General features: G+C 45.3%; 1 protein-coding gene across 6 annotated transcripts in view; it reads right to left on the bottom strand.

The window, feature by feature from the left end:
• Window positions 1–2,671: 2,671 nt before the first annotated feature.
• Window positions 2,672–14,183, bottom strand: part of NDST2 (N-deacetylase and N-sulfotransferase 2) — a 130,861-nt gene continuing 119,349 nt past the window's right edge. For all 6 annotated transcript variants that reach the window (XM_088168963.1, XM_014879893.2, XM_014879894.2 and 3 more), the window contains 8 exons: window positions 11,900–12,082; window positions 10,998–11,094; window positions 9,677–9,800; window positions 8,013–8,187; window positions 7,610–7,780; window positions 6,155–6,264; window positions 4,626–4,728; window positions 2,672–4,468 (listed from right to left, as the gene is read on the bottom strand). In XM_088168963.1, coding sequence (XP_088025089.1) covers window positions 4,343–4,468; window positions 4,626–4,728; window positions 6,155–6,264; window positions 7,610–7,780; window positions 8,013–8,187; window positions 9,677–9,800; window positions 10,998–11,094; window positions 11,900–12,082 — 1,089 coding nt within the window. In that variant the 3' untranslated portion in view covers window positions 2,672–4,342. The remainder of the gene's footprint in view (window positions 4,469–4,625; window positions 4,729–6,154; window positions 6,265–7,609; window positions 7,781–8,012; window positions 8,188–9,676; window positions 9,801–10,997; window positions 11,095–11,899; window positions 12,083–14,183) is intronic.

Below are 14,183 nucleotides of genomic sequence, written 5' to 3'. Positions count from 1 at the left end.
TTTAAGCCATAGACCAAATGGCTCTCAACTACAGTTTATTTAAAATATTTTGTGTTTTCTCTTTCTGTGCATTAATTTAAGTGCCATTGACAGGATTATGGTGAAGGCAGGGTCTTTTGGTTGGTGGTTTTTTTTTTTTTTTAAATCTGCGTCCCCCTCACTATCCCCTTGCCCCCAGAATAATGCAGATGTGGCTTTTGAACTCATTTCTGCTTCCTGTTTCCATTTTAAGGGTGTTTTGCATTTGGAGCAGGGTGGTGGAGGCACCTCTCCCAAAGTAGCGGGAGTACTCCCAGTAATCTGTGGAAGCTGGAAGTGCAGCCTGGGGCTGTTCTGGGTGAGGGTTTCCATTTGAGCTGCTTTCCCTGAGGGCACCATGCAGATGAACCACGTGTGCTGTCAGGAGCTGCCATTACTGAATAGTGTTTCTGCTTCTTGGAAAGACTGACTGTGCTCTGTAAACAAATTACTTTTTATCTTGAGGGCATTGTCTGCTCCCAGTTACAGACTACTTAGTGCTGCTGTCCAGGATGCACTGACCAATTCCTTTTTTGCCACGAAGGGGATGATGTGAGTTTTAAGGGGAAAATGGTGGAAATGCATTAAATCTAGTACATTGCTGGTATATGTACAGAGCATGCCTTGTAAACAGGGACTGTCTCCCTGACATTTCCTTCCATGTCATACTTGCACTACCTCACTTAAATCAGCCAGGAACTTTTTCTCCAAGTCTTGAAAAGGACGTTTTCCTGTCACTCTGAGGGGTTATAGCCCAGCCTGATTTATGATGCTGTTACTGTAAATGACATAACCATGAGCTGGATTCTGACTCCTGGGATGGTGTCACCAATCTGGACCTGCTGGTTTACAAGCATTGTGGAGAGATGTGAGAGCTGACAATGCAATGAGATGAGAAAGGTGAGAAACCAAGTTTAGGAAGAAAACCACTTTTTAAAGCTAAAAATAGATTATTTCTTTCCACATGGAATAGTGGAGATGATTGTTTGGAATACTTTTTGTAGGAAAACCAGCCTGCTAAGTATTTCAGAGGTGGATATTACCTGTTTGTTGTGTTTTTTAACCCCCACAAGCCTTTAAGAAAAAACAAACAGATAAATGGAGAGGAGGTACCAGTGCTCCATCCTATGTTCTGCTGTGATGGGGGATGGGATTTCTGGCTTGATGCAGCCTGAAAACAATTGTATGTGTTGGCTGCTACTATGGTGGTGTCTTGTGTGCAGTTGCATGGTGTCAGCCAGGAGTCCCTCAGGATTCAGCAGATTTGATTCCTTTGGCATGTTCAGACCTGTTTATCATTACTTTTCTGGCCATGTTACTACTGACACAGCAAAATGATCAGCAAGGACTCAAAGGATTTTTTTTCCAACTGCATGTAATGGCTGAGAAACAACAGGAAGATATTTTTTTAATACATTACCAAAAAAAAATGTATTTTTTGGTAATGTGTTAAACAGGACCTTAAGGTACTGTTTTGTGCTTCTCATTTTCCTTGTCTTGGCAGTGAACTGGTTACCATGAATTTCTGCTGTGAAGCAGTGAGGAAGAAGGTGAGGTTTGTTTCCACTTAAGAAGTGTGAGGATCTGGAATGTTTTAGTGCCTAATGGGTCAGTATTTATTACCCAGTGTCTCTCACTAAAAAGATGGGGTTTGTTGGCTTTTTGGTATCATAGAGCTTCTGATATTACACAAGCTTCTCTTGGGAGGCAGCATTTGATTTCATAGCTTTGAAGAGATGTCTGCAAAGCTGGTAGCTTCTGCATCCATGTGCTGTCAGAGAGAGGTAGCAGATTTGAAAACAGCTCTTCATCAGGTAAGGACATCCTATATTTGGAACTGACCACAGCAGGTACTTTTTTGTCATTAACATCAGCAGTAGGAACTAGTGCAGTACAGAAATTAAGCAACTAGAGGAGGGAAGGAATAGATACTGAGACTCCACAGTTGCCTTTCAGTGCCTTGAGTGACAGACTATTACCAGTCAAGTAATACTGATACTTACTGAGCCCCTCCCAGCATTTATTCTTCATACCATGTTTATTTTTACTGGGCATCTCCTCAAAGATGTAGCATAGTCTGAGGTAAAGCATGAAGTAATTGTGTGGCAACCTATAACGAATGAAGAGCAGGAAAGTGTTTAAGTGAGCAGCACAATCATTGGTCCTGGGACGGATTCTCCACCTCCAGTGGCAGCATGTGAAAATTGCTGCCTTGCTGCTGCCAGGGTTATTTGTGAAGTGTCTGGTGGAGGGAGAGCTGTGGGACTGTTTTACAATGCTCTCACACCTGTGACTATTCAAACAATGTTTTTCTTACAGTTTTTACTGTAAGGGCTGCTGTGCCAGGTACACCTGGACTGAAGGGGCAGAGCCAAGCTCTGCTATGGCAGGCACAGCAGCTGGAAACCACTGCTAGCAGCCAGGAATGGCCCCAAAGTCACCACTGTTGCAAACCAGTAAGAGTGAATCTCAAACTCCAGGCTGGCTGTAAGCTTTAGCAGCACATTGCTTTGATGTTGTTTCAAATGTAAGTTAAACAGCACTGTTACTCTTCCAAATACCAGCTCTTAAGGTCTGGAGGAGAATTTTTGATTTTTCTTACCCTTGTACCAGCTTAAGGTCCATGAAACCACTCCAAATCATCACAAAGAAGAAAAATAAGTAGTACATTTATTGAATCTCCACTTACTGCTACTTCTAGCTTTTATTCAGACACATGTGCTCAGCTTCGAGAGCCAAGAATTTCTTCATTATCATTCAATGTGAATGATGCTATACATTAATCAAGTGCAGGAAGTTGGGCTTTTCTCTCTAACAGGAATGAGAGAGGGGTTTCTAGTTTTTCCATCTGTTTTTTTGGCTGCACAAAATAACCCTTTCCAAGGGCACATGAAATAAAATACTATATTGCATACTATATACATTTACATACAACGGTAAATGCACCATTCATTCAGAAATACACAATACCTAAGGCTCAATGGAAAAGCTCAGTTAAAGCAACTTCTCTCTGGCTGGGAGAAGTGGCTTTTGACAGTTGTGGAAGTTCCCATAATCTGTTCATGTGGATCCTGCCCCCCCTGCAGCTCTCTCCAAGGACCACCTGTGCCTGGGAAGGAGGGGATGGCCCATGCCATTCCAGAAGCCCACGGCTGAAAGAAAATATGTACAACCATGATGGAGGATTTCCTCTGAGAATAATTATCCAGCAACTGCAGGAGGAGGCAAAGTACCTTAGTGTACTTACTTTACCAGATGCAGAAGCTCCTCTTGGGCATAGGAAATCACTTCTGATGCAAAGCCTTCCCTTTGTATTTGAACAAGACTTACTTTTAACTGTTTTGCTTTTCTCCTTGGATTGGTGGAGTGCAAGATTAAAACAGTGCTAGCACCTGGATTATGTGGTAGGGGCGCTGGAACTGTTGGATTTTTTTTTAAGCTGATCAGACATGGGGAACTGAATTGCCTGCTTTCAGCTCTAGCATCAGCTTTATTCTAGAATACCTGAGCTTTGCCTCTCCTGCAGCTGTGCTGCACTTACACACACCTCCCAAGTGCTCTACAGGGACATTACTGCTCCTTGGTTATCTTTTGAAATGTCTAAAGTCCCTGCAGAGAAATACTTGCCATGTTGCCACATGTGGCAAACCTTTTCTCTAAGACAACAAAGCAATTCATTGACGAGAGCCACTGTATCACACGCGAAGCACTGCAGATAAGGAGAGACAAGGTTACCTGTCTCTCCCTGTCCCCGCAGGTGCAGTCCCCACCATCCCCACGCAGCGGCACTGTAAGCAATGGGCACGGGCAGGAACAAGGCGTTCTTGGGCTTCGCTATGCCAAATAGACTACGGATAAAAGCTGGCCTTCACTGCACTAGATTCCCCTTTTATTAGGCTGCTGCTCATTTCTCAGCAGTGGGCTCAACTGTTTCCCCTCTTCAGCCTTTATTTCTGGGCTCAGGAGGAGTAACATATTAACTCGTGCTCATGCCTGTTTCATAGACTGAGAAAAGTAATTTAAAAATGCACAAAGGTTAACTCTGCTCTCTCCCCTGCTCAAAGTAGGGTAGGCATTCCAAATCCTTCCTGTAAGTAAAAGTCGAATTGTAGTAGCACACCATTAATACTCAAGAATGTGACTTGCACTCTATGCCCCAAGGCAGTGTCGGGGCAGCTTCCCTTTCCAAGGATGGGGAAGGCTCCACATGCACATTCTCTGCTCCTGCTCCTTTGTCCGGTTGTTTTGGCTTGACAAGAGATGGCATCATAGCACAGCTGGAGCACCACACATCCCAGTGGCACTGGGGGCAAGGGAGTCCCTCTCAGCTCCAGCTGGAGTTTTGCAGTTCCTCTCGGAGCCAGGTTGGAAGGGGCTGCCCAAGCCTGTTCATCAGCTTGGATAATTCAATGTTGTGCTCCCGGTAGAAGTCTCTTAGAAAGAGCCGTGACTGTGTGGAAAAAACAGACCACATGAACATGAAAGAAGATGTTACCCTCAACGCTTGTTCCACAGGTCATCTAGGACAGATGGTAGGAAAATCCATGTGGGTTTGCTGGGATGTTTCTACATCTCTTGTTGCCAAGAGATTTGAGACAGCTACTCACCAAGGAATCCATATCAGGATATTTCCTTCCTTTACTCTTTCCTAGGCATTTAGTCTTTCCTCCATCTAGCAGCTGGCACCAAAATCCTTTTGCTTCATCAAATCTGAAAAAGACATTTATCTTTGAAAGGTACAGCCACTTATCAAATTAGCAGCAGAATAAATTAAGTCCATAGTTATTTCCTATTTCAGTGCTTTACCTATTTATTTTGTGATATTGGTTCATTGAGGTCTTTTTAGCACTGGACTACTTTGACAAGAACTCCATTACAAACGTGACTATTTCAACTTTATGCAAATTTCAGAGGTGACATGGTTACACCATTTGTCTGTTCAGCTGGGGGGAAAGATAATAATCAGTTTTTTAGTGTATGTAAATTCTTTAAATCTCCTTGCTATAGCTGAGTATCAGAGAATCCCCTAAATGTTTATAAAGAGTCAAGTGTTTCTTTTCTTGTTAAAACACAGGCATGAGGTAATGCTGGGAACCATGTCTGAATCTGGCCTGGTCTATCCCTTCAGATGGCTAAAGGTGAGCTTGAGGTTTGAGCAAGTCCCTCAAATAAATGTGAGGCAATTATTTTCTGACCCTGGCTGACGGGTACCAGCCAGTGCCACTACCATAAATACTCCATTCACCATCAGCACATGTGCTGCAGCAAGTAAAGCTTTCAAGTAACCTGACATTTCTCTAAATATGTTCCCCCTGAGGAGCCATGTGCCACCCGTTGGAAAACAGCTATAATGGGAGAACTGAACTGTCCTGTCTTTACTGTGAAAGGGCAATTGTTCTGTGCCTACATGTACATGTGCATGCATCCTCACCCGGCATAGGTGTGACAGCAGAGAAGATGTGAAAACAGACTTCAGCTGCAAAGAACAATATTCAGCATCTTCAGTGGGCTTGCAGAGTTTCCACTGAACACTGGTATGGCCACAGTACACCTTCAACAGCACTTAATCTATTCAGACTCGCTGCACATGCAGTGTGGGCAAGATCACAGTCATGGCTCAGCAACTGTAGCACGGAGGTGGTGCCTCTGCTAACACTCCCTCACAGCTCTGGGCACCTGTCAAATCCACGTCATCTCTAATACCTCAAAACTCTGTAGTGTGGCCCTAATCGCCATCTGGGTGAAGGTATGAGCAGATTGTCACACATTTTTTATCATACCTTCTCTGCTTTTTGTCAGATACAGGTATAACATAAAGCATAAGGAGTCCTAATAATTCCAGCACCTTTTCTGAAACACAAAGACCAAATGGAAAAAGACATCATAGTTACTGCTGTGAACAACCTCAGACTTCTCCATGACAGCGGCAAAACCTTGTCCTTCCCCTATAATTTCAGGAAACACCAAGGTATGATTCCAGTCTCCACAAAGCATCTCATGCTATCTGAATCTAATTTTAGGGTTAGGCATAACTGTGAAACCTTGGCAGGTCTTGTGATCAGAGAACGAAGCGTTCTTTCAATCAAGAACTTCCCGGCTGAGAAAGCATCCTCCCAAAACCGAATTATTTCCCTACCTTAGGGCCTGGGTGTAGTTGAAGAGCGGTGTAACTCCCAAGAACTTCTGAATGTTGTCCATTACAGAGGCAGGGTTGTGTCTCAGCTCCTGACCATCCACAATGAGAAGCTGAAAAGAGAACAGCTGCCTTAGCCTCTGCCAGCTTGTGCTGACTGATACCTGTGAAGTTCCTCCATCTCCAACTGCCCCAGCCTCTGAGTACAGGCAGCCAAATGTGTCTGTTCTAGAACAACACAGTGGAGGGATGTGGCCCATTTGTCACCACAGATAGAGAAGTTATGAAATGGGCCACAAGTACCATAAAACAGTAAATCATGACAGGCTTTGCTTAATAAAGTTGTCTTTGGCCAAATGCCCTGTAACAAAGCACTAAGGCCCAGCAGTAGGACGTACAGATTGTCTCTGGAAACGTTTTTTTTCTCAGATGTCAGCAGCCATTGTGCTAGGTATGCTTCTGTGACCTGTGACAATTCTACTGTTACATGTCTCATAGACAATGAACAACATTTGAGCTAATAAATTACCTACTCCAAAGAACAGAATGGAGCGATAGTCACATGAACTGAAGACTGACCTGCAATAAGTACAAGGAGGTGTGTGTTTGGCTCCATCATTCCTCAGCAATAACCTCCAGGAATAGTAAGGCAATGAGATACTAGCCTAAGAATGCTTTACCATCTCTCTTTTAGTCTTGGCAGATCTGTCATGTACAGTTCAGGCTCTGCTGCTTTGGCAAAGAATAAGAGACCAAATGGACATTATAAACCTCTGCTGGATTACAGACTGTCTTAAGAATAACCCCAGCAGCAGAAAGAACTTGAAAAAACATCCTGACTCACAGTAATCATATATATATATGTAAATAGATATCTATATATCTATCTTAGACAGTTTAGAAACTTCCTGGGAATTTAGAGACCAAAATAGTCTACACTGTCTATTAATCTCCCTTTTCGCAAATTTATATACAAAACACCAAATCCTGACATCTCTGCAGTGAACTTTCCCTTTAGCAGACAGCTAAAGGCTTCACAACATAGGAACTAACAAGAGGCAGAGTCCACGAGGCTTTCTGTAAAGCAACAAAACCACAGGAGGTGTCTGAAGAGGGTCCCTGGACTGCAGACTGCCAAGATGAAAGGAAGGGAGTGCTAATACTGCTGTTCTTGGTGGAATTTCCAGTACTGTGGAGCTTTCTAGGAGATGACAGTATCCTCCTGCACTCATTTCCTTTTACAAATACAGTAAAGTGCAAAATTGGAGTATTCGAGCTTGATTTCTTACCCACTCATATCAGGACAAAGGAAGCAGTGGCTTTTGTTCCGAAAGACAAGAAAGAAGGTGAAATTAAAATTATGGGGGTAGCACAAGCTCATGAATCAGTTTGTTCCCCTCTCCTCCACACTAAACCTGCAAGGGGCTCCAGAAGCAGCTCAAGTGACTGATCTCCTACCTGCCCAGAAGGATAGTAGGTCAGCCAGCGCTCCAGGTGAGTGGAATACCAGCCAGGGAACAGACATCGGCTCTGCAGGTTGCGCAGTTCCTGAGGGGCCTGGGATTTCGCAGAGATCACTTGGTAGAAGGTGTAATTGAGGGCCACGGGGTCATTGTGAGCACGCTGGTGCTGAAAAAAAACCACAAACTGAATTCAGGAGCAGGAACACGATTCCACCTTACACTTCTCAGTGCAGACCCCCACGACTCAGCACAGCCACGCACCAATGCCTCTGCACCTGAATCTGTCCACACCCTGCAGGGAACCTGCCTCCTCTAGGGAAGCACATCCATGAGTTTCTGCCTCCCCCCACTGAAATATCTCTGTGGCCCTTACCCAGAGCACAGTGCAGGGAAATTACCTGATACCATGAATAGGCTCGGTCAGCAGGGTTGATAAGAACAGTAATGATTTTGGCTCGAGGCAGCAGGGCTGCACCACGTTTTGGTACCACCTCTGTGTCAAAGTAATTGGCACTCTTCTCAAACATGAAGTCTGTGCTGGCATTGGAGGGAATGGGAAAGAATTCCATGTACCTGCCAAACAGATGAGATGCTGGTGAGCAGCATGGCCCAAAAAGAAAAGGTACAGGCCACAATGCCCTTACTCCTCTTCAACAGACGCAGCTGCAGCACAACTGCACCTCCCCAGTAATGCAGGGAATGGGCAAAGGAGTGCAGATCTGGCAGAGGCGTGACTCAAAAAGGGGTGGTGGCACATGACAAAGAAAGTTGAGAAATGATACAAAGGTAAGAAAGTATTTTGCCGAGAGTGTGTTCCCCGAGTCCCTGGGCAGTGGAAGGAAAAACCTGAGGGTAAGGTCCCAGTTGCAAGCTTTAGCAGGAAAGACATTTTGTCCAAAAGTAAAGTCAGAATCATCTGCCTGCCTTGTCACCAACCACTTGCTCAAGCCTGTCTAAAGCATTTGTCTCTTTGTACCTCTGTCCATAGCTGAGGTGCAGGGTAAAGAGCTCTGCCCTGCCTCACAGAAGCTTGTCAAATTAGTAACATGGAAATAGTAAGATATTTGAATAACAGGGTAAGAGGGGCTGGGGACTGTGAAGCACTGGAAGGCTGATCTGTGTAACAAACGTAAATCTAAGCTGTGCGACAAACGTAAATCCGTGTGAAATACAAAGATTCTCCCCTTGTATGTGATCTTACACTCAGATCAGTCGGGATGCTCAATCCAGGAGATGCACATAAAAGCCTTTAACCTGTCAGCTAGTGCAACTGCTCTGTAGTGCTTGACTCTTGTGAGCTCTGCTCAAGTACTAACCATCTTCCAGTATCTTTTCAACAGTCCTCTAAATGACTAGAGAAGTTAATCTTCCACAACTCATGGGTAAAGAAATCCCACAGCAGAATGTCTTAATGCCACACAGCCATCCCTCAAAGCCACGCACAAGGGAGGCCAGTGCCACTGTCAACCAAAGCTACTGCTTTGAGTATGAAACACCTTTAAACTTCCTCTCTGGAAACATAGTGGCGTAACAGTGCCATGGTGTCACTAGAATTTTCCTGCCAGGTAGAAACTTCCACAGGTAAACACCAAGGTATGCATATGGACACTGGAGCCAGCACAAGGAACACAGTGGTGCCTCTAAGTGTCAAGGCCCGAGAACAATAGCAAGGAGGTTGTCCCCTCCAGTATTATGTGTTTTAACTCTGAAACCATGAAGAACTTTGTAATGAGAACACTGCTATCTATTTTGCATGTCAAAGTAAAAGTAACTTCATGACAGCAGTGCATTCAACAAAAACTCGCTGAATTTTTAAAACTAAATCATGCCTACAACTCTCCTGGTGAAGAGTCAGTAAAATGAGAAACTACCTGTGCTGCTCCTGGGACTACACAGTTGGGTTACCAGGAAAACAGAAAGCATGCACTGAGTAATAGCAAGGAAAACAGTTGCTCAGAAACAGAGAAGCTGCTAAGGAGGATGAGGAGGACATACAGAGAGACTCAGGAAAAGGCAACATGGGTGCACCATATCACAGAAGAACATGTGTCAGGTCTCTTACCAATCAATTCCTTTGTGATAGTTGGGGCCATTAAAAAACTGGATCTCCTCAAATGTGGATGGACTTGGGAAGTTACTGGTGACAGCTGGATGCATGGTCAGGAAGAAGTGCACAGCTGTTGTACCTGCAACAGGAACCAGTTAACGGGACCTGGGTCACACAATGTTTTGGCTCAATTAAAAGCTTTACCTACACTGCAAGAAACAGTTCCCACTGGGCACACTCCTCTCCTGTGTAGCTGACCAACCCCATAACTCGTGCAGGTTACAACAGCAGTGACACCAAGCACTGATCAGTCAAGTTCAATCCACATTTGCAGGCAGCTGATTTGAGCTGCCCCCTTTGCAAGACAGCTGCCACCCACGTCAGCTACCCTGCTGCTGTGGCACAGCCACACTGGCACGTGGCAGAACCCAAACCTGTCACATGAGAGGTGACCTGGGCAGGAGGTGTGCTAGGGACAACATTAGTGTCCTGAGGTGAAAACTCTGCCAGAGATGCCTTGGCCTGCCTTTGCTGTAGATGTTTTCCCTTTACCCCAAACAGCACATGGCTGTGGGTCTCCAGCAGGACAGACAATCAGCCAAGGGAAGGGTTTTCTTACTGAGCCACCTGCAACCAGCCTGGGTCGTGATACAGGAGGGTTCATGCTGTGCACACTCTGTCTGAGCTTCCCAGGAACACAGCCAGGGGACAGCAGCTTTCCTGGGACAAGCTTTGTTCCAAGTCCAGGGCCACCGTTTGCTGTGCATAGTTGGTACTGCTGTTGCACTGCATTACACAGAAAGCCAAGGCTTGAAGACCTCGTCTTAGCTGAAGAGATGTTGCTCTCTTCAGCCTAGAAGGGAACTCATCAGTACAGTATATACAGCTGTCACTGCCAACCACAATGCCATAGCAGTTAAAAAGTGGTGACAGAGACCAGACAGGAGTTTCTCTCCCTCCCAATGACAGTGACATGGAGCATGCAGTGGGTACACAGATCTGCAGCAATAAAAGCACTAGGGGACATTCACTGTAGCTTTGCTAAGTGTATGTGCTGCTGACAGCCTATGTTTGTGACACACCAAGGTCACAGGTTCTCTGAGCTTACATGGAAAGCCAAAACAGGTAGGGCAAGCCAAGCACAGTGCCGGGGGGAAAAGTACTGACAGACTTGTCAGATTTAGGTTAGAACATAACTGAGATTATCTAAAATGTCCTCTGTGGCCATTTGGCAGCTTGCACAAAGGGCAGGCAGACAGATCTACAGCACGGAGATTTCCAGCTCTCTCCAAGAGTGAGATGGAAGCCACAGTCTATATAACAGTATTCACATTACCAGTTTTCTGAGGTCCCACGATGAGGAACTTGGGGAGTCGATCACATGTTTTCTCTTTGGACCAGATATCCTTGTGCCTTTTATCATCACAGGGATTCTGTAGCACAAGTGATGAGATTAAGCATTACCACAGGAGGCAATGGCAAAGGGAGGAAAAGCTGGAAGGGCCAGTCCTCTCGGGAAAATGCTATTAGCATATGAAGAACTCTTCAGAGCCACACTGCTGCTCTGCCAGGCATCAAGAAGTGTTAAGTAAAAACACTGGGGACTATTTTCAAAAGCTCCAGTGACCCGGGATCCAAAGTCCCTCTGAGAGTGTTAACCACAGGTCTTGCCCTATGTAGCCATACTGGGCTGGGCCACCATAACAGCACAGCTCAGCATCTGTGAACTTCTGGCAGACAGACAACTCTATCACCTTCAGTTAATTTCATCTGCTCATTACCATGCAGAGAGCTGCTGCATTGGGATAAAATGGAATAAGCATGTTTTTATTTAATGAACATGAATTCTGCAGTGTGAAATTACTTTGAGATTAATCACATTAACATGCCTGCAAGCTCCTCCAGCACCAAACAGGCTCTTGCTTGCACACTTTACATTTCACAGCAGCTTGCTCTAATACAAGCCCTTTAATGATCCAAATGCCTGCAAGCTGGCCTCTGGTCATGTATAAGAGTCATCCCTGTCCCTAAGCTCACACTGTGACTGTGTCCTACTGCTCCTACTTCCCATCCCCCTCCACCTTGCCATTTGCCACAGACAGTCTGAAACAACAAAAGTTAAATCTAAAAGCTTTATGCTTTACCCCACTGCACTGTAGATCAGCAGTCTTGCTACACTTCAAAGGTGGAATACACCTCTTAGAAAATCACTAGGAGCATTAAAAGCTGCCTTCTCACCTGCCATAAGGGATTTTTCTCTTGTGGGAAGATTTCAAAGTACTTTTTTGCAAGTTGGACTGGAGGCAATGTTTGCAGGCGAAGGTTGGTCCAGCACTGCACAAACTTGACCAGGCTCTCAAAAGTGTACAGTCCCAGACGGTCATTCCCATAGTTGGATAGGTGGGTCATGAAGATGCTTATCTGAAATAAAAAAGACATGGGATACTGATAAATCAGGTACAACAGAAATGTTTCTGCCTAGCTTGTTTCCATGGTCAGCAAGAGGCTGTTCACAACTCAGACTGCCATGGCTGTCTGTCAGGAAACAGTGCTTGTAAGACAAGAAGAACTCGGGAGAGGAGGGTAACAGACCTCTCAGTAATCCCTGGGAATGGTGCAGGGGTGTGATAATTGAACCCTGTACGTGAGTCCAGAACTGTTTCAAAATCCCATTCAAGTGGCTCTAGGACATTTAGGTGAACAAGACTTAGTAACTCCCTACTAGTCAAAAACCTTGCAAACCCTCTTTCACAGGAAAACAGGAGCTTGCCTTCCTCTCCCCAAGGCACAACCAGGGCAAACTCTTGAGCTGCAGAATCTGCTACAGCAGGGTAGCAGGCCAGGGAGGGTGTATCACACTGCAGGCCAGGCCATACAGCACAGGGATGGTTGTCACAGGAGTTCTTCCTGGGCCCACAGCCCATCAGCTTTCATTCTCTTTGGAGCTGACATCTCAAATGTAAAGGAACAACTGGCAACTCCCACTTGAAAATATAAACAGGTGTATCTGGAGATCTGAACAGAGACTGCAAAGAGACACTGCACTAGGATGGTGTCCTAGAAACAGACACCAGCTGCTAAGTTTTAGCCTGCAAGAACCTTCAGCACAGGCAGCCCCTGAAAAATGTCCTGCCAAACTTTAACATCCATGGGCGAAGTGGCACTCAACAGCCATGGCAGCTGTCTCAGCACTGCAGTGCTCAGGAGGTTGTGCACTATCTCTGTCTTGCCAAGCCATCTCTCCCCTCAAGCAGATATATTTTCCTCCTGTCAGTTTTTCACTAGTTTAACTTTTGGAAAAGAGTGTGAAGGACTCTTGTCAGCCTAACTCTAGTGTGTGGTTTTGATATGCGCCATGGAATTCAGCATCTCAGTGTCCATAACACAATGGCACTTTGCCAGACATAAACCACACCATGGCTAGAAGTTAGAAAAACAAAAGCAGAACACTGAGGTCGGTGGAGGAATGGCTGATTTAGCACTCCTTGCCCAGAGTCTGCAAGTGCAGGGAGGGAAAATGACCTCAGTCACAGCAGGGGCACCCATTGCAGTACAGTCCTGGGTTCAATTCTGGTGACACCAGGTAAGGTGAGGAGGCAAGGACAGGCTTCCCTGGCAGGGGGCAGGAATGGCTTTCCCACTCACAGTAGGAGAAGAGCAAAATGGGGAAGCAGGAGACAGATGGTCTTGGGATGAAGACATTTGTTGGCACTGAGGAAGTCTGAATTCAGTTTTCTGCCCAGTGTCACCATGGGCTGGTCTCAGCAAGAGAAGAGGTACTGATAGATAGTAGCTCTTTGTGCCTGAGTCATTCCCAATACAGTATGAAACAAATTCTGTCCATAACGTGCTCACAACCCAGCATCTTAGGGTAGGCAACAGAAAACACTGGTAGAACTCTGGGACACATGAAAGTAAGTGGAGATCAAGATTTATCATGTTTGTCTGCCTGTGAGTTTTTCACTTCTGGTTCCCTACTGAGCTGACAGAGAGGCCCTGCCAGACAGGCTCTGGCACCTACACTTCAAAGAGCAGCATGTGCTTGGTGCTGTTACGTAAGAAGGATGTGCTAAATACAACACAGAGCAGAGGACAGAAAGATCTGTGTAACTGCAAGGCATGGTGGAAAAAGGATGCATCTCATGTTATATTTTGCTCCTTTCTGGGAGACATCAGGAAGGTTCTGTGACAGCAAAATGTGCCTCATCCCTTTGACTTGCTGGTGAAATACGTAGAGGAAAAATTTGCTGCATGAAGAGTCTGGCTCACTGGCACAAATCAAATACTGCAGCAGGGAGGACAAAAGAGACCACCTGGGACCCATTCAAGAGTTCCAGAATGAAAAAAAAACAGCCTGCATGTGGTCCAAGTTAGCAACGGTGTCTCAAGACTGACTACATTAGGTAAAATGGCTCACACAGGTAATGCTGCCACCTGCAAACAGTCCCAAGTAATTGGATTTGGAAGAAGAAAAGACAAACCCAGCCTATGAACCATTTCCCTGGACTTGTGAGTGTGCAAT

The sequence above is a fragment of the Sturnus vulgaris genome, chromosome 8 (genome assembly GCF_052056855.1).
Source record: "Sturnus vulgaris isolate bStuVul1 chromosome 8, bStuVul1.hap1, whole genome shotgun sequence".
In the NCBI taxonomy this organism is placed as follows: domain Eukaryota; kingdom Metazoa; phylum Chordata; class Aves; order Passeriformes; family Sturnidae; genus Sturnus; species Sturnus vulgaris.
This window is presented reverse-complemented; position numbering and strand designations above follow the sequence as displayed.